Below are 20,082 nucleotides of genomic sequence, written 5' to 3'. Positions count from 1 at the left end.
GAAAAGTTGTCGCCCTTTTCCAACGTAGAAGCTGTAGGTAGACGTCTGCCGGTCGCACCTTATCAGGAGCACACAGCTGCTGCTGCGTTGAAATACTCCCCGTTCTGTAGCATCTGGGTTTGCATCGTGCCCCTTGAATATTTTCTTTAATGCCATTTGGTCTTCGGAGGAGGCCGTGGCTCAATACGTCTGATTCTCACTTGCCTTGGAAACCTCTCACTTGCCCCACCATTAGATGGCTGTGATTGGATGGCGCTTTACACACACAGTCGCTCACACACTCACAAAAAAAAAATTGCCAGCAGAAACAGCATCCTGCCCTCCTCCAAGTGACAACCTTTCAAATACTTAAAGAGGGCTATGATGTCCCCTCTCAACCTCCTTTTCTCCAGGCTGAACATTCCCAAGTCCCTCAACCTATCTTCACAGGGCTTGGTCCCTTGGCCCCAGATCATCCTCGTCGCTCTCCTCTGTACCCTTTCAATTTTATCGATGTCCTTCTTGAAGTGAGGCCTCCAGAACTGCACACAGTACTCCAGGTGTGGTCTGACCAGTGCCGTATACAATGGGACTATGACATCTTGTGATTTTGATGTGATGCCTCTGTTGATACAGCCCAAAATGGCATTTGCCTTTTTTACCGCTGCATCACACTGCCTGCTCATGTTTAATTTACAATCCACAAGTACCCCAAGGTCTCGTTCACACACAGTGCTACCTAGAAGCGTATCCCCCATCCAGTGGGCATGTAGTTCCATTTTAAATGTGTTTAAAATGTGTTCCATTTTAACTCTCCTAATTTTTGTTCTGGTCCGCACAGCACTGGGAACTCTGTAACTGGAAAACAAAACTGAAGAAGGGTGGAGGCAGTGTGGAGGGAAGGGAAGGGGGAAGGAGGAGGAGGAGTCGGTTTTTATACCCCGCTTTATACTGCCCAAAGGGGGGCCAAACAGTGGGGTACAATTGCCTTCCCTTCCTCTCCCCACAACAGACACCCTGTGATGTAGGAGAGGCCGAAAGAGCTCTGGCAGAACTGCTCTGTGAGAACAGCACTATCAGGGCTGTGATGAGCCCAAGGTCACCCAGCTGGCTGCATGTGGAGGAGCGGGGTATCAAACCCAGCAATCAAATCAGTATTCAAGTCTCCCACATCAGAGGTGATCTGTCAGTCAGCTGTACCACACTGGACCGGCTCTGTTCGGTCACCCACAGAGAAGTGGTCGTGAGAACTTGTTTATGTCCTCTTCGAGTTCTTCTCCCACCCGACATGGCGCCTCCCTCTCTCTCTCTCTCCCTCTTGCATGACGTCCCACCCTGTCTGCCAACCCCGCATCCCAGCGGAACATGTTGCCTTCTGAATGGCACAAAACCCATCCCTTGCGAGCCCGTGAGGCCGTCCACCTAGACGCCGACCCCCTTGACATTTTCCGCTTCTGATAAGGTCACAGCAGAGACCATTCAGCTGGCGGACAGATGCGATTGTTTAGCGGGCTAAAAATATTACCTGGAAAAAAATGACTATTGGATTGGCATCTAGTTACCCACAGAGCTACATAATCAGTTCAAGGCAGCACAGAAAAAACATTCAGATATTAGCTCCCTCCTTCCCATTCTCTCTCTCTCTGTCTCTGTCTCTGTCTCTTTCTCTCTCTCCATTATCTCTCTTTCTCTTTCTCTCTTTCCATTGTCTCTCTGTCTCTCTGTCACTCTCTGTTTTTCTCTCTCTCCATTCTCTCTCTTTCTCTCTTGTCTCTGTCTCTCTTTCTCTGTTTCTCTCTCTCTCTCCATTCTCTATCTCTTTCTCTCTTGTCTCTGTCTCTTTCTCTGTTTCTCTCTCTCCATTCTCTCTTTCTCTCTCTCTCTGTCTCTCTTTCTCTGTCTCTCTCACTCTCTCTCCATTCTCTTTCTCTGTGTCTCTCTCCATTCTCTCTCTTTCTCTCTGTCTCTCTGTCACTCTTTCTCTCTTTCTCTCTCTCTCCATTCTCGCTTTCTCTCTCTCTCTGTCTCTCTTTCTCTTTCTCTGTCTCACTCTGTCTCCATTCTCTTTCTCTGTATCTCTCTTTCTCTTTCTCTGTTTCTCTGTTTCTTTCTCTCTTTCTCAATTCTTTGTCTTTCTCTCTCTTTCTCTTTCTCTGTCTCACTCTCTTTATCTCTGTCTTTCTGTCTCTCTCCATTCTCTCTCTCTTTGTCTCTCTGCCTCTCTCTCTCTCCCCCCCTTTTCACAAAGACTTGTGCAGCAAGCTGTCTAGACCAATTAGTGATACTATTCCAAGCCTCATTTATTCATTAAGTGCACATTTTTATTTTTTTCTCTCTCCACCATTAAAAAAATAGTAAGAAGAGCGTAAAAGTATCAGGAGATCATCTATTCCGCCTCTTTTAAATACCGAGATGGGTTTATCTTACAGCCTCATTGAGGGATGGTAAACCTGCAGCCCGTGAGCCTTCATGCTCCATAAGCAAATGTTGGCAACTGCTTGAGGGACAACCGAAGTATACTCTGCTTCGGCTGAAAAGTTTCCAAAGTTGCATACAAGGATTACAGTAACACGTCTTTGCCGCTGAACAAAAATGTGCCCCTCTGTGGAAGAAGAAGAAGAAGAGGAAGAAGAAGAAGAAGAAAAAGAAGAAGAAGAAGAGGAGGAGGAGGAGGAGGAGGAGGAGGAGGAGGAGGAGGAGGAGGAGGAGGAGAAGAGTTGGTTCTTATATGCCGCTTTTCTCTACCCAAAGGAGGCTCAACGTGGTTTACAGTCGCCTTCCCATTCCTCTCCCCACAACAGACCCCCTGTGGGGTGGGTGAGGCTGAGAGAGCCCTGATATCACTGCCCGGTCAGAACAGTTTTATCAGTGCGTGGCGAGCCCAAGGTCACCCAGCTGGCTGCATGTGGGGGAGCACAGAATCGAACCTGGCATGGCAGATTAGAAGTCCGCACTCCTAACCACTACACCAAACTGGCTCTCCAAAGGGCAGGCGTAGCCAGACTGTAGCTCTCCAGTTGCCCATGAACTACAATTCCCATGAGCAGTGCTGGCAGTCCATGTCCTTTGCAGTCCATGGCCATCTGGAGAGCCACGCCTGCCCTAGGGTTTTCAAGACAAGGGAAACCCTAAGGGTTTGTCATAAATTGGCTGGGCCTGGAACACATTTTCCACCAATAGTGGAGAATGATGCAGCTTTCGCCAGTAGCATCACTCAGAATTACACGTCCTGGAGCCAAATCCATGATTGTCCTGCCTGCCAACAACCCTTTTTTCATTGAGAACAGAGGCATTGTTAGGGTGCCCTTAGAAGAGAAAAGGGAGTTAAAGAAAAGAAAAGAAAAGATGCGTGTTTCAGATTAAGGCTATGGCCAACAAAACACACCATCGAAAGAAGCAAGAACAAAGACACTGTTTCAAAACCATCCCGACGGAATGGGAGAGCCAACTTGGAGCAGTGGCTAAGAGTAACGGTTTGTGATCTGGAGAGCCGAGCTGTACACAGGCCTGTTGGGACTCACAGGGTGTCTGTTGTGGAGAGAGGAAAGGAAAGCCAATTGTAAGCCGCTTTGAGACTCCTTCAGGTAGAAACAAGTGGCATCTAAGAACCAACTCTTCTTCCTCTTCAGTAATCTCAGGGCTCTCTCAGCTTCACCCACCTCACAGGGTGTCTGTTGTGGGGAGAGGAAAGGGAAGCGACTGTAAGCCACTTTGAGACTCCTTCGGGTAGAGAAAAGCGGCATATAAGAACTCTTCTTCTTCTTCCTCTTCAGTAATCTCAGGGCTCTCTCAGCCTCACCCACCTCACAGGGTGTCTGATGTGGGATGAGGAAAGGGGCGGCGATTGGAAGCCGCTTTGAGACTCCTTAGGGCAGGATAAATTATCAGAGCTGTAAAATGCATCCTCTTCTCTCCCCCACCAATGCATATATCCTAGTAACATCTGTATTATCCCTACTAAGACGATCTCCTTTTTCTCCTTCCTCTAGGGGCCAATTTTTCTCTGCGGGAACTGGGCCTCGAAGACGTCACCCCTCCTCACGGGACTTTGTACCGGACGGATATAGGGCTGCCCCACTGCGGATACTCCATGAGCGCCGGCTCGGACGCAGACACCGAAGCCGACGCCATGATGTCGCCGGAGCATCCGGTGCGACTCTGGGGACGCAACACCAAATCGGGCCGCAGCTCCTGCTTGTCGAGCCGAGCCAACTCGAACCTCACCCTCACCGACACCGAACACGAGAACACCGAAACCGGTAAGAGAGAGCGTCCGGGCGGGAAAGGGCTTCAGATGCTGGTGCTCCTTCGAAAGGCATCTGTATCCATTTCTTGTTTGACGGTGATTCATTGTTAAAACAAAACAAAAAAATGTTTGGTAGCCTGTTTTTCGTCTTTTAGGACAGTGGTCCCCAACCTGCGGGCTGCGGCCCGGTGCTGGGCCGCCAAGGTCATGGCACCGGGCCGCGGCTCCCTCTCCCCGCCCCCCCCCCGCGGTAAAAAACTTCCCGGGCCGCAAGCTTGCGGCCCGGGAAGCTTCTTACTGCGGGAGGGCAGGGAGAGGGAATCAGGGCCGCGCTGCGCATTGTGCATGCGCGGCCAGGCTGCACACGCACACATGCGCCATGCGCAGCCAAAATTGTGCACGCGCTGCAGTTTTGCACAAGCGCACATGCACAAAAGTGCCACGCATGCGTGGTGCGCTGGTGCGGCCCGTGCATGCGCGATGCACGGGTGCGGACCGTGCATGCGCGATGCGCGGGCGGGGCCGTTTCACCAGCCTCAGAAAGGGTGGGGACCACTGTTTTAGGACATTCGACTTGTGAGAGAGAAGGCGGGGCAGGGGAAATATTATATTTGTGAACCCTCGCGGCCCTTTGTGCCCTGGTACAAAATATTCAGAAACGAACCGCTGAAGAGGCTCCTGACATTCATCATGGAGGGCGGGGGGGATGGGGGGGAGACCGTAGCTGTTGAATGGCCTCTGTTCCGCTCGTAGGGGCACTTCAGACCAAAAGAGAAAAGCATTTCAGTTTCACCCGATCAAGCGTTCTCCCCGCTCACTTCCCCCCTCTCCCTCTTCATCTTTATCTCTCCAACTGATATTCTAGCAGATAATTTCCAAACCCATCTTGACTCTCTCCCGCCGCTTATGTAAATACACCCAGCCGCTCTCCGAGTGGAAAAGAGGGCGATGGGGAGGAAAATATTTTTAGAAGCTTGTCTTTTATGAAACCTTGAAGGTTATTGGGATTTTTTAAAAAAAACTGACAACCCCCCCCCCCCCCCCGCCTCATCTCCCGGATGTCTTGTAGCCATAGTGCTTGTCTGCAGTCGGACCTTTTGGGTCGGCCGTTCCGTGAGGGAAGAGAGCAAACCAACATGGTACAGTCATCACCGGAACCTGGCACGTTTGAGATAAAAAATACGCGCCCAAGATAGCCACCGCGAGCATCATACACCTTGACACATTTAATTGAGCGGCTTATGCTCGCCGGGTTTCTTAAGATAGACGTGGTCTGTCAGCCACCAAGGGACGGAGAAATCGTCTTGACAATTTGCGTTTGCGTGTCTCAAGCACTCCCCGTTTAGCTGTTTCCAACCGGGTGGCTGTGGCATATGGTGACATGTTTGGGGAGGGCGGTTTGCGTTGATATATGAAGACGCGCAACATGGTTTGGTCATATGCCACCTGCCGCGTGTTCTGTTTAATTTCACCGAGAGATAACTATTAAGCTGCTGTTCGGCAGTAACAAACGCGTCACGTGAGGATTTTTAAAAATACATCATGAAAAGACGAAGCAGCCGGTCTTCCATGAGACGGAGAATCGGTTTAGCCCCTGGATCCCAATGTAGTGCCGGGGGAGAGAGAGACTAGGACATCGAGCTGACTTTTTTCCACTTCTTGACTAACCCCTGAAATATTCTTCAGTTTCTAAGGAATCCTGGAAGTGATTTCATTTGGCCACGTCTCCCTGCCACATAGCTAGAAGCATGCACGGCAGCACTCATAAAATAAACTGCTTGCCAAATAAGAAGTTAGTTTCATTTTTGCGTGTGCAGTACCTTGCCTGAGCAAAACAGGGAACCATTCATCTCAGCTGTCATAAAGCCCGTCATGATTGGTACCTGTCAACACCTTTCCTTATGCCTACCAAGTTTTTCAAGAAAGGGGGCAGGGGCAGGTAGGGTTCGTCCCCCAAAGGCCTTGTGATTGGCTGTGCGGATTATTTATTTATTTATATTTGTCTTAAAATATACAAATGTACCGTTGAAGAGAGAACAAACATGGTGGGCAAAATTGGTAGATCCGCTTACAGTACAAAAGTATTGACAGGCGAAAACTGTCTTGCATTCTTTTCAAATAGGAAATTTGTTACTTGTAGAGGAATTCTCAAGGGAATCAGAAAAGAACTGTAGAGTTCACGAAGGGAATGTTTCAACCTGAAACAGATCTTTTTTTGATTGAATCTCAATAAGAGATCACACCTTCAATTTTTCCTGTGCCTATTATCACCATTCAGTGATCACTCAGAGCCATTTGGACTAGTAAGCTGAGTCACGATGTTCTCCAAAGACACCAAAATTGAAGGTGTGATCTCTTACTGAGGTTCTATTGAATCATAAGAAACGTATCACACCATATTTGAAAGTGTGAGTACCTTTGAGGTTCCATTGAACCGTAGACTATCGTGAACTGCCAGGACCCCTTTGGGGGGTCAAATGACACTTCCACGGGGGTCATGGCAGGACAATCAGCTTGGGTGAGGGGGTGCCATCCACACAACAGCCTTGCGAGGTAGATCAAGATAGAGCGTTTGTCTGTATGGAGCAGCGGTTAAGAGCGAGATTGACATGGTGGGACAAGCGGCGATCTTCACGCCTTTGTTCAGCCTGGTTTAATTTCTGTGAAAGAACCCTTGCATAATGTTATGGTTGGGGGTCACCCCAACATGAGGAACTGTATTAAAGGGTTGCAGCATCAGGAAGGTTGAGAACCGCTGCTCTATACTTTCTAAGTCCAGGTGCACTTCCCAGAAACACCCACCATGTAAATTTCCTAAGGAATTACTGTCAGATTAAACTCTCCTTGAGCCTTCCCAAGTAATAGGAATCTTCCCTGCAGGCCACCATACTCTAGTACAGGGGTAGTCAAACTGCGGCCCTCCAGATGTCCATGGACTACAATTCCCAAGAGCCCCCTGCCAGCGAATGCTGGCAGGGGTCTCTTGGGAATTGTAGTCCATGGACATCTGGAGGGCCGCAGTTTGACTACCCCTGCTCTAGTATGTTCCTACTGTGTGCACACCCCTCTTTCCTGCAAAGTTCCTGGCACTCAGTCATTGTATAGCATCTCCCAGGAGGGGGCTTTCGTGGCTCCTTCTTCAGTATAGCTCTTTCCTGTGAAAAACACAGAATTGCCATAGGGTAAGTCTAGGAATCACCGGAAACTCTGTGGCTTTACAATAGAGTTTACAGGCAATTCCTAGAGCTTCCCTGTGTCACTTCCATGTATTTCCTGGAGGAGACATAGCACCATAGCCTGCTATGTCCCTTTACACAATCATAGAATCATAAGAGTTGGAAGGGGCCATACAGGCCATCTAGTCCAACCCCCTGCTCAACGCAGGATCAGCCCAATGTTCCTGCTGATTTCTAAGAATTGTCTGACAACTCTGCCCAGGGCTTTTTCCAACAAGAACCTCTTGGGAGTGCACCTAAATTTCCATGGAAACAAAAGAAAATTCCCCTTTGTTTTATTTTGCTGCGAGCTGGTGGTTATGCTTTCTCATGTCACTCTAATCACTTAGTTCTGTGAAGCTTACTCTTTTTCATGCAAATATTGTGGGATATTTAATGCAAATTCCTCCCCCCCTCCCTGAATTATGAGAGCCAGGGTGGCATGGTGGTTAAAGAATGGCAGGCTCCAACATGGAGAACTTGGTTTGATCCTCCACTCTTTCTCCCCCTGAAGCCAGCTGGGTGACCTCGGGCCAGTGACAGTTCTCTTAGAGCTCGCTCAGCCCCACCTACCTCGCAGGATGTCTGTTGTGGGGAGAGGAAGGTGTTGCAGATTCCCCCAAACTGCTTGCTAAGTCGCTTGCAAGAACCTTCAGGATTTTATAGGGGCCATATTTCACCAGAGCCCCAAGCTTGCTTCGGGGGGGGGGGGAGGGCTTCTAAGCACAAAGAAATGCAGCAAAACGAAGGAGTTTACCGGATTTGTATCTGTATCAGTCAATATTAATTGCTGACTCTTGATAGAAGTTATTAGCCTTTAGCTGCAGTCAATATGGAGTTTTATAAAGCTGCTGTCAAAAGCAGGTTTTATGGGGGCCATTAAAGCCCGTTATTTTTTTTTTCCGCTCCCATGAAATGTTGACATCAGCAACTTTTCTTATGTTTCCTCATTAATTATGCAAAATAAATAATCAGTATCGAATTCTGATGGCCGCATATCCAGACCCTTCTCGGTTGTTTTATGGCTTTCTTTCTTTCTTTTTATGGCAAGGCTAGGTTCGGTTTTCTGGTCGGTACAATCCTAAACAGAGTTACTCTTTTGGGTGGTGGAAAATGCCACAGTCACAGCTGACTTACAGCAACCCCATAGGGGAGGGGTGGCTAAACTGTGGCTCTCCAGAGGTCCATGGGCTACAGTACCCATGAGCCCCTGCCAGCATTGCTCCAGGCAATAGAGATTACTTCCCCAGGAGGAAATGGCCGCTTTGCAAGAATCTGATTCAGTTAATATTCCTGGTAAGGCCCTGGAGGAGGAGCATTTCTGATGGCTTAAGTGCCACTCAGTGCTTAACACCCACTGAGGGCAGCTGTCCCGCCCCAGAGTGCCTCCTCCTCCAACCAGCCAATCACCTTTTGTCCCCCTCCCCTGACCACCCCCTCCTCCTTCCACTTCCCTCCGAGGCTCGGAGGCTGCAGATCCCTGCTCCGTTAGAGCTGCCCCTGCTGGTGAGTTCCCTAACAGCTGCCTGAAGCCTTTCCAGGGCCTGGGGGGAGGTGGAGGCTGTCCACAGGTCTTCCACCCCAGCCCCCCAATCTAGCACCCATTGTATTCCTGAATGCAACGGGCTTGGCCCCTAGTAGACTCCATAAAGCAGCTCAAATTGTTCAAAAGATCCTCCTCCTATTTTGTACATAGTTCCCACTCTATCTTGAAGCAATTTATATCCCAATTATATTTGCCTAATTATTTTTCTTTTTACAAAATGCCTTGAATCGTAGTGACCTGGTTGGTGATCTATCACCATAGCTCAATGCAACAGGGTAATTAACAGAACTGGAATTTACTGTGTAATCATAGAGCGACAAATTATTCATTGTTTATTCTAGTTCTTAATCTGCAGTCATAGTTTGCTGTTGGCTTTTTTTTAAATAACATTTTATTTCCTGTCATGCTCCTCATTTTGTGTGTTTTGGGTTTTTTTTTTGTTTTAATTAAAAACGTAAGTACATAAGAAGAGCCCCTGCTGACTCAGCCCAAGGGCCTATCTAGTCTAGAATTCTATTCTAGAAGTCCTGGATTTTTATACTCCACATTTTCTTACTCAAAGGAGCAGTTTACAAGAACCTTTCCCTTCCTCTCCTCACAACAGAAACCCTGTGAAGTAGGTAGGTCTGAGAGAGCTCTATGAGAACTGTCACTGGGCCAAGGTCTCCCACCTGGATACATGTGGAGGAGGAGAGGGTAATCAAACCCAGTTCTCCGGATTAGAGGCCACAGCTCTTAACCACTATACCAAGGGTTGCCAGGTCTGAGTTTGGAAATACCTTGAGATTTTGGGATAGAACCTGAGAAAGGTGGAGTTTGAAGAGGGGAGAGACTTCAATGGCTTCTGGAATTCTTGCCCTTCTGGTGGACCTCCTGATGGCCCCTGGGTTTTGTTCACTGTGAGACACAGAGTGTTGGACTGAATGGGCCATTGGCCTGATCCAGCATGGCTTGTCTCTTTTGTTCTTACGTCTGGGGCAGTGATGCTGTCTTCTTGGTGCTTGAGGGGCCACAGTGGGAGGGGTTCTGGAGTTCTGGCCCTGCTGGTGGACCTCCTGATGGCCCCTGGGTTTTGTTCACTGTGTGACACAGAGTGTTGGACTGGATAGGCCATTGGCCTGATCCAACATGGCTTCTCTTATGTTCTGCTATGGAGTCCACCTTCCAATGTTGGACATAGTAACTGGAGCTCAAAGAGTGCTTGTGTAGGCTTTAAAATAAGCAGCATCCACGCCTGGATGATTGGGAGAGGGCTGCTTCAACCTGTCCTTCCCTTTCCCTTTCATTCCCCACAGCCAGAAAACAGAAACAGAGGACTGTGTTTTGCCTGCCTGAGTTGTGAGAGGGCTGGACATGGTCCCTGGAGCCCAAAAAGTCATTTTTTTTGTAAACAGCTGGCTTAAAAACAAAGCTCTCCTGGATAATCTCCTGGATAATGAGGAGAAGGTCTCCTTTCTTCTTTCCCAGCTCATTCCCCACCTCCAGAAAACAGAAACAGGACTGTTTTGCCGGCCTGATCTCAAAAAGAGTGTGGAATCTTTAAAGAAGATTTTATTTTACCTTTGCCAATGTAGCTTTCCGATTGTGCTTCAACGCGGACCACACCATTAAAAAAAAATACGGAGCAGGAAATGGAGAAGGGAGGGTTGGTAAGAGGGCGGGACAACACTGTGCAGACTGTCGTGCCTTTCCCCCTCCATGCGGGCTTGCCCCTGGTTGCTCACTGGCTGCTCACTGATGAGATGTGAAATTAAAAGTGGCAAATCCACTTTTTTCCGATTTCCCTCATCCTAAGGCAAATGTGGGCAAAACGTGAGCCAGCCCCTGGACAACCTCGAGATGCAGGTGACATCATGCGGAGGAGTCTCTAAAACCCGCCAGCAACCAGAGGTTGTCCAGGGAGGTTGTGCAGAAACGCTCATAGCTTTAGACCCTACATATACAGGAAAGCCCTTGAAATTCACAAACATCGATACGGTTTCAACAAAAACAAAGAGAGAATGACCATCCAGAGAATCGGACTACTAGCCTTAAAATTCACAAGATTAAAAAAAAAATTGGACTCTAAGAATGCCTCACAGCGGTTCATGAGATAAGATGGGCAAGCGATTGACTAACAAACTCCACCCAAACATAGTTGGACTTGTTAATAAATTTGACCCAGATGCAGGAAAAGTGCTTCCTAGTTCCAGTCCATTCCCTGGGAGACTCCCGGATAAGACAGGAATATTATATGCCTCAGCCCAACCCCCAAATAAATAAAATGCCCACAACTGTTCACATACTTCACACTTCGGTAAGGAGATTCCCATTCTGGCACATCCCACCTCTGAAGATGCCAGCCACAGCTACTGGCGAAATGTCAGAGACTAAAACGAAGGGGTTTTCCATTATGATTTTTATATTGTTGAGAGTCTGACGTGTCTATGCATATTGCTACGTCCAGTATGGTTTTTAATGGGGCTTTTTATGGAGGGTTTTATTGCGGACAAATGTGTAACCCGCCACGAGCCAGAAATGAGGGTGGCGGGCAACAAGTCCAATCATAAATAAAATTAAAAATAAATAAATAAAACTACGGTACCACGGTCACAAAGCACCAATACCCCACAGAACCCAGTAGAGTAATAATAATTATTATGATTTTGGCCTGCCCGCCCTTTTGCCCAACATATGCTTCCTCCCAAAGTATTATTATTATTATTATATTATTATTATTATTATTATTACTACTACTACTACTACTATTACTACTACTACTTTTGTTGTTGTTATTATTATTATTATTACTGCTATTACTATTACTACTACTGTTGTTGTTGTTGTTATTATTTCGATTTCTAGTCCCAAAATGGCTCATAGTGGGTTACAACATAGATAAAAATCCCAATAAAACTACCCCTAAAACACCAGACTACTCAATAAGTTCACAAAATCAGTACACGAGATGTCCAAAAGCGTCAGAGACTACATATAACTAAACCTGGCCCACCGGTGTCAACCATGGGGGCAGAAAACAGGGGTTGCTGACCATTAACCACCATAAGAGTAACCCCGGGGAGGGGGGCTCCAGCTCTACCATGCATTACACAGATGTAGGCATTAGCTTCCAAAAAGCAGGCCCACTCCAAATACTACATCATCTTTAAAAATGATCAGATAATGTAGGACATCTGTTCGCCAAGTTGGCAGCATAAACCTGAGCGTGATTTTGTTCCCCGGGCCCATCTGCTTTCAACCATCTCAGGTTACGCAGGCTGGCTGCACATGTCTGCAGATCCTTACTGGTGTGTGTATATAACGTACACACTTCGCATAAAATGTGGGGCTGAGCTTTTACCCCTCTTTCTTGCTTTTTACAAGCCACAAAGAAGGCCACCACAGAGATTCTGGGAATGTAGGCAGATGGCAGTTGGGTGGGAGAAGAGTTTGTGTCGAGTTTGGCATGCCCAGTGAAATGCTGATCAACGCATGGAGGTAGGAGGGCAAATTTTCTCCAGGGCAGACTGGCCAGGGATTCTGAGAGGGGTGTTTTGGGGGGTGGGGGAGCATCATCTGGGCATGGAATGGGGGTCACTGTGGGAAGGCAGGTAGTTGTGAATTTTCTGCATTCTGCAGGAGATTGGACTAGATCCGTGGTCCGCAACCTTTTTCAGGTGGGGGGTGAGGGCAGGTCCATGCATGTGCAGCCTCTAACACGCATGTGCAGCACTGTCACACATGCCTGGGTGCGCAGCAGGTGTGCGCATGCACGTTTGCGCCATGCATGGCTGCAGATGCACATGCACGGCGCTTTCGCCGGCGGCTGCGCTTCCCTCTCCCCCCCCCCCCCCCGTCCCGCAGAAAGAAGCTTGCTGGGCCGCAAGCTAATCGGCTGCTTTGGACTAGATGACCCTGTAGGTACCCTTCCAACTCTATGATTCTAAAGCAGCGGTTCTCAACCTTCCTAATGCCGTGACCCTTTAATCCAGTGATGACCCCCAACCATAAAATTATACAAGTGTTCCTTCACAGAAATTAAACCAAAACGGACCAATGGCGTGAAGATCCATTGTTCATGATTGTATATAAATTGTTATTTTTCCTGGGGTTCCTCAGTTCAGCTCTGCCTCTTGTCCCACCATGCCTATCTCGCTCTTTTCCGCTGCTCCAGACAGACAAACTCTCTGCCTCGATCTACCCCGCAAGGCTGTTGTGTGGATGGCGCCCTCCCCTCCGGCCAAGCTGCTTGCCCTGCCGCGACCCCTGTGAAAGGGTCATTCGACCCCAAAGGGTAGTAGTAAGCTCGCACCAACTGTAGTAGTAGTAAGCTCACACCAACTGCTTCAGTTACTCCATCCAGCCACCTCATTCTCTGTCGTCCCCTTCTTCTTTTGCCCTCGATCGCTCCCAGCATTAGGCTCTTCTCCAGGGAGTCCTTCCTTCTCATGAGGTGGCCAAAGTATTTGAGTTTCATCTTCAGGATCTGGCCTTCTAAAGAGCAGGCAGGGCTGATCTCCTCTAGGACTGACCGGTTTGTTCGCCTTGCAGTCCAAGGGACTCGCAAGAGTCTTCTCCAGCACCAGAGTTCAAAAGCCTCAATTCTTTGACGCTCAGCCTTCCTTATGGTCCAACTTTCGCAGCCATACAGACCATATATAGCTTTAAAGCACTAGTATGCTGAATTGGTAGTTTATGGTTGTTTCTGTCATTTTATTGCATTGTTTCTAATTCCTGAGCTGCCTGGAGGTCTCTGAAGTGGCAACAGATATATTTTCTAAATTGAACCAATGCAGCAGCGCATCAAACTGATGCAGATATAGTAAACAGGTTTTCGGTGAACGCTTTCACGTGGGTGGGTATTCTTGCACTTTGGTTGGTTTCTTGTTGTCAGCCAGATTAAGGTGTACAGCAGTCCTGATTGAGTTTTCCGATCTCTGCATTCACAATTCATTTGCTTCTGTTGTTTCTGAAATATATAATTGGCCATCTGCTGGCACTGATTGAGTTCCAGGATAAAGGTTTGTTACGCCTTCCCTGAATATGCAAGCAATCAATTCCGGGTCCTAGTGGATAGTGGAATGTTTCTCTCGGATCTGGGAGGTTCTGGTTCGGATTCTTTCTCTGCTATGAAATCTGGCTGGGTGATTTCGGGCCAATTGCCCTCTCTCAGGAGAACCTGCCTGACAGATTGTAGTTGTGTGTAGTTGGTGCAATTCCACCGGGCCTATAAGATGGAGCTCTCCCACCAGGCTTTTGGTTGGGGCCAAAATTAACATGGACTTAACTTGGCAGCAGCATGTGCAAAAAGGATCTAGGAGTCTTGGTAGACCATGCATTGAACATGAGTCAGCAGTGTGACTCGGTGGATAAAAAGGCAAATGGGATTTTGGGCTGTATCAAACTGAGTATCATGTCCAGATCACGGGAGGTGATGGTATCACTTTACTTTGTTCTGGTTCGGCCTCACTTGGAGTCCTGTGTTCAGTTTTGGGCACCCCCAGTTGAAGAGGGATGTAGACAAACTGGAGCGTGTCCAGAGGAGGGCAACACAGATGGTGAGGGGTTTGGAGACCAAGACGTGGGAGGAAAGGTTGGGAGAGCTTGGTCTGTTTAGCCTGGAGAGGAGACGACTGAGAGGGGATCTGATAACCATCTTCAAGTATTTACAAGGGTGCCATATGGAGGATGGAGCAGAGTTGTTCTCTGGACGGACCAGAACCAATGGGATGAAATTAATGCAAAAGAAATTCCATCTAAACATCCGGAAGAAGTTCCTGAAAGTTAGAGAGGTTCCTCAGTGGAACAGGCATCCTCAGGAGGTGGTGGGTTCTCCATCTTTGGAGATTTTTAAGCAGAGGCTGGAGAGCCATCTGACGGAGAGGCTGATTCTGTGAATGCTCAAGGGGGTGGCAAGTGACAGTGGATGAGCGATAGGGTTGTGAGTGTCCTGCCTAGTGCAGGGGGTTGGACTAGATGACCCAGGAGGTCCCTTCAAACGCTATTATTCTATTATTCTATACCTGTTTCTGAGCCCTACAATTCTATTCCATTTTATTGTCCTTCTTTTAGTTATTTATTTATTATTTAATAATTTATTATATTTGTATACCATCCTTCCCTGAGGGTCTATCTGTAAACCTACTGACCAGCCTGACTTTTGGTGGATAATTGTAGCATAAATTCTGTGGAGAAATTGTTGCTGCTATCTTGAAATTTAATCTGTTGGTTACCTATTTAAAATTTAAACTGATTTAAAATCCAGGTTTGTGTTTGTTTAACTATTGCATTTGACCCGTAACTTGTACACCGCTCTGAGCCCATCCGCCCAGGAGGGCAATCTAAAAACTGAAAAAATGAAACAGATAGATAAATGATGAAGATAAAAGAATCCTTTGAATCCCCATTGGGGAGGAAGAGAGGGAATATAAATAAACAAAGAATGGGAGAAAGGTTTTTATACCCCACTTTCCCTGCCTCACCCCACCACAGGCACCTTGTGAGGCAGGTGGGCCTAAGAGAGTTCAGAGAGAACTGTGACTGGCTGAAGGACACCCAGCAGGCCTCATGTGTCTCAAAGTGGCTGACAATTCCCTTCCCTTCTTGGTGTAGTGGTTAGCAGCACAGACTTCTAATCTGGCAAGCCAGTTTTGATCCCCTGCTCCCTCACATGCAGCCAGCTGAGTGACCTTGGGCTTGCCACAACACTGTTCTGACTGAGCAGTAATATCGGGGCTCTCTCAGCCTCACCCACCTCACAGGGTATCTGTTGTGGGGAGAGGAAAGACAAGGCAACTATAAGCCGCTTTGAGACTCCTTTGGGTAGAGAAAAGCAGTATATAAGAACCAACTCTTCTTCTTCTCACTATAGGCACCTTGTGAGGCTGGTAACAACTTAGAGAGTTCTAGGAGAACTGGGGCTGGCCCAAGGTCACCCAGCAGGCCCCATAAGGGAATCAAACTCACATCTCCAGATTAGAGTCCACCACTCTTAACCATGATGCCACACTGCCTCTCTAATGAGCCCCACTATTATGGAAAACAGCCCCCCCCCCAAAAAAAAAAAAAAAAAGCTGGGAGACATAGCACAAACATGGAAAGGGCTCAACTCCAACCAATTTCAGAGAGGAGCAGTTTAGAAATCCCAAAATGAATGGATGGATGGATGGATGAATCAACGAATCAGTGAGTGAGTGAGTGAGTGAGTGAGTGAGTGAGTGAGTGAGTGAGTGAGTGAGTGAGTGAGTGAATAGATCCCCACCCACATTTCACCCCAAATTATCCTTCCACTTACTAGAAACCCCTTAACAGCTACGGCATTGCGGATACATCTCAGATGTTGTCCTGTCTAGCCCAGGTCTTATTTTTGGACCACTTGAACTTTTTATTTCCCGTTTCCGTCATCAGATCCAAGTACTTTAAATGTTTATTCAGTAAACTTTTAGAGGGGGGAAAAACAGACTCTCGATTCCATCTCAAAATTCCAAGCAGGGCCCCCTTTGGTCATGGAATCTGAGCACCGAATTGGCGGGACAGGAGTTTCTGCTAGCCTTTCCCCAGGACGAAAGGGCGCGGAGGAATTCTCGGTTTATCTCTGCCCAGAAGTGACAGTGATGTATGAGCGACAAAGCGTCTAGACCAGGGGTAGTCAAACTGCGGCCCTCCAGATGTCCATGGACTACAATTCCCAGGAGCCCCTGCCAGCGAATGCTGGCAGGGGCTCCTGGGAATTGTAGTCCATGGACATCTGGAGGGCCGCAGTTTGACTACCCCTGGTCTAGAATCTTGAAACAGAAACAGGAATGCAACAGAAAGGGCTGAATTGGGTGGAGCTCTCAAAACAATAAAGACAACGACTGCAGCTTCAGCCCCTAAATGTCACAGATGAGTAGCTTCTCTGATACCAGGATACTTTTTCATGCTTTTGAAACCCTGTGATCTACAACGACAGCTTGAGTCTGTCGTCAGTACAACGGAGAGAGAGAGAGGAGTTTGGTTTGGTTTGGTTTTCAGAGTTGGTATCAGGAGGTCTCTTGGACTTGCCCCAATATCTATCTCAGGGATTCCCAACCAGGGGTCCATGCGAACACCAGAGGGGGGTCTGTGGCCTTTCTTCTCCTGTTTTAAGGGACTCAGCCACAAGCTAGGAAACTGGCAGCTTCCATATCTGCCCCTCTGGAGCATGAGTGAGTTCTCTTGTGGTTTCTGCACTGGAGAGAAGGAGCCGCAGTTTGAACACCCCGTATTACAAGATTTGTTTACTGTTTACTGTTATACCATGTTTACTGTTATACCATGTTGTTATTTGGTTACAATTATTAGTTATCAGTTATACATGTTCTACAGACTGTTTTATGTATTGTTCTCTGTTATAATGTAAACCGCCCTGAGCCTCCGGGGAGGGCGGTATAGAAGTATAATAAATAAATAAATAAATATATAAGATCGGACCCCTTGTCCACAAAAGTCCCTGTGATCTACCCTGACTGGCAGCAGTTCTCTATTTTATTGGGCAGAGATATTTCACTTTAACTGCTACCTAATCTTTTTAACTGGAGGTGCCGGGGATTGAACCTGGGACCTTCTTCGTGCCAAGCAGAGGCTCTGCCACGGAGTCACAGCCCCTTCATCTCGGTGTACACAAATGCGCTATGAGTCAAGCCTCATATCTGTGATCACGGGTGAGAAAGAACCCTCTGTATTGGGTACATGACACATCCTGGCAACATGAGATATCCTACTCCCCCAACCCCACCCCCAAGGCCCACATTTTTAATCCTCAGACTTGACAATAAAACTTCTATGAACGACGTGGCAAAACCCATACCTCTGGTCTTTGTAGCCTTTCCGCATCTGTTTTGTCATGCATGCGGTCATGCCAGGAATTTCCTGATGCTGCAGGAAAGGAGGCCGCCGGGCACAGCTCCCGAAATGGTCTGTTGACCGTCACGCTTTCCAGTCAGCTACCTTAGTCCTGCTCTTTACTAGTCTGCTATTTACCTTCTGTTTTCTGTTTTTTTCTTTTTTGATGCAACGTTTTTTAAATATATTGAGACCTGTTACACTTCAAACAGGGGCCTGCAGCCTTTTTGAGCATCCACAAAATGGCTGCCACAAAATGGCCGCCCCCGGAGGGGTAGCCAGCCACAAAATGGCTGCCTGGTTTTTCCTCAGTCACAACGCAAAGGCCTTTCTGCTTTGGGGATAGCTATAAACCAAGCAATGTATTTAAACATCTGCACAGCCCATCGGAAGCCTTGCCGTGGCGGGGGACGAAGCCTGGCCCTGCTCTCTTTCTCAAAACCCATGGCGGCCTGGTGGGCACCAGAAATGGTGGCAGCTGCCCTCATGCCCATGGGCATCACGTTGGGGACCCTTGCCCTAAAACTTTTCTGCAGAGAAGCGAAACAGTTACGACATCCTACTAGTGCCGTTGGGGTGATCGTTCGAAGTTGTTGGTGAACATTAAGAGGCGGCATTATTGCAAAGAGCCAATTATCTCCCTCCCTCTCTCTCTCTCTCTTTCTTTTTTTTTAATGAGGGTTGTATATTTGGAAAGCCCATAAAGCCGAGTTATAAAGCCGAGATGATTATGAATCTCAGAACTGCTCTGCCTTTTAAGAGGGGGAAGGGTATCCTTTTAATTGCCTCCGAGCTCCCAGGCACCCGATGATTAGTTACTTTCCAAGCGATAAACATTACCTGAGAAGTCATAAAAGGACGGGCAGGGAAGTTATTTGACAAGCGGGAGGAAGGATGGTTTTATGGCGAAGATCTTCGGAGGCCCCGGGGGCAATCTTCAGCTCTGCAGAATTGCTTCCTTTGCGACCTTGGGGGAGCGACTGGTCTGCCCCCCACCCCAATCGGTTCCTTTCAAAGCACCGGTTTCTTAACCTTTCCGAGCCCTTTCAACTCATAAAGCCGTCTGGGCACAGTTTTTGTGGAAGTGTCCCCGTTTGTTGGCTCTATGATCATTCAAAGTGGTGGATGCAGCCGTGAAATCAGACGGCGAATAACACTGGGCTGGAATGCAATATTAGGCATGAACCGAATATAGAAGAGTGAGGATATATCAGCCTTAATACAAAGTTCCAGTCAACACCGTTGTCTTCCCCATAACAACCTATGGATGTGAAAGCTGGACCCCGAACAAGGAGGACAGGAGGGGAATAGATGCTTTCGAATTAGGGTGTTGGAGACGAATGCTGCGAACCCCATGGACAGCCAAAGTTACGAAATAGAGAGTTTTAGAGAGGAGAAAACCAACTATGTCATTAGAAGGCAAGATATTACGGCAGAAGCTCACTTACTTTGGACACATCCTGCGATCAAACTCGCTAGAAAAACCATTAATGCTCGGCATGGTCAGTGGCAAAAGGAAACATGGTCGCCAAAGGATCCGCTGGCTCGACACGATCAAGGCCGATACAGGGATGACGAGGATCCAACTAAAAGAAGCAGTCAGAGACAGGGGCACATGTCGAAGACTTTCCTATAGAATTGCCAAGGGTTGGACACGACTGAACGGATAACATCATCATCATCATCATCCCCGTTTGTTCCTGCCAGCAAGTCATAGCCAATTTACGGGGACCCCAGTAGGTTTTCCAAAACAAGAACTCAGCAGAGGTGGCCTGCCATTGACTGCCTCTGCGTAGCAACCCTGGGCTTCGTTGGTGGTCTCCCATTCAAATCCAAACCACGGTTGACCCTGCTGATCTTCTGAGACCTGACACGACCATGCCGATCCAGGTCAGGGTGGATAATAATAAAGTATGGTCATGGGGCCAACTTATGGTGACCCCTTATCGGGTTTTCCAAGCAAGACTTGAGGTGGTTGGCCATTGTCCGCCTCTGCCTAGCAACCCTGGGCTTCCCGGATGGTCTCCCACCCAAGGGCTTGTTAGCAGGGGTAAATAAGTCAAAGATATGCACACGCTGTATTTTGGGATATAGGAGGTAAAGGATTTATTTATGGAACGGCATCTGATCATCACTGGTACTGATCATCTTCACTGGCAGTCTTCAAGCGAAGGTTGGATACACACTTTTCTTGGATGCTTTAGGATGTTTAGGGCTGATCCTGCGTAGAGCAGGGGGTTGGACTAGATGGCCTC

The 20,082-nt window shown here is 47.8% G+C and overlaps 1 protein-coding gene across 14 annotated transcripts in view; it reads left to right on the top strand.

Annotated features, from left to right (window-relative positions):
• Positions 1-20,082, top strand: part of TENM4 (teneurin transmembrane protein 4) — a 1,513,397-nt gene that overhangs the window by 1,094,146 nt on the left and 399,169 nt on the right. For all 14 annotated transcript variants that reach the window (XM_077341303.1, XM_077341304.1, XM_077341305.1 and 11 more), the window contains one exon: positions 3,969-4,238. In XM_077341303.1, coding sequence (XP_077197418.1) covers positions 3,969-4,238 — 270 coding nt within the window. The remainder of the gene's footprint in view (positions 1-3,968; positions 4,239-20,082) is intronic.

The sequence above is a fragment of the Paroedura picta genome, chromosome 6, assembly GCF_049243985.1.
Source record: "Paroedura picta isolate Pp20150507F chromosome 6, Ppicta_v3.0, whole genome shotgun sequence".
Taxonomy (NCBI): domain Eukaryota; kingdom Metazoa; phylum Chordata; class Lepidosauria; order Squamata; family Gekkonidae; genus Paroedura; species Paroedura picta.
The sequence above is the reverse complement of the archived record's forward strand: the minus strand, read 5'-3'. Positions and strand labels throughout refer to the sequence as shown.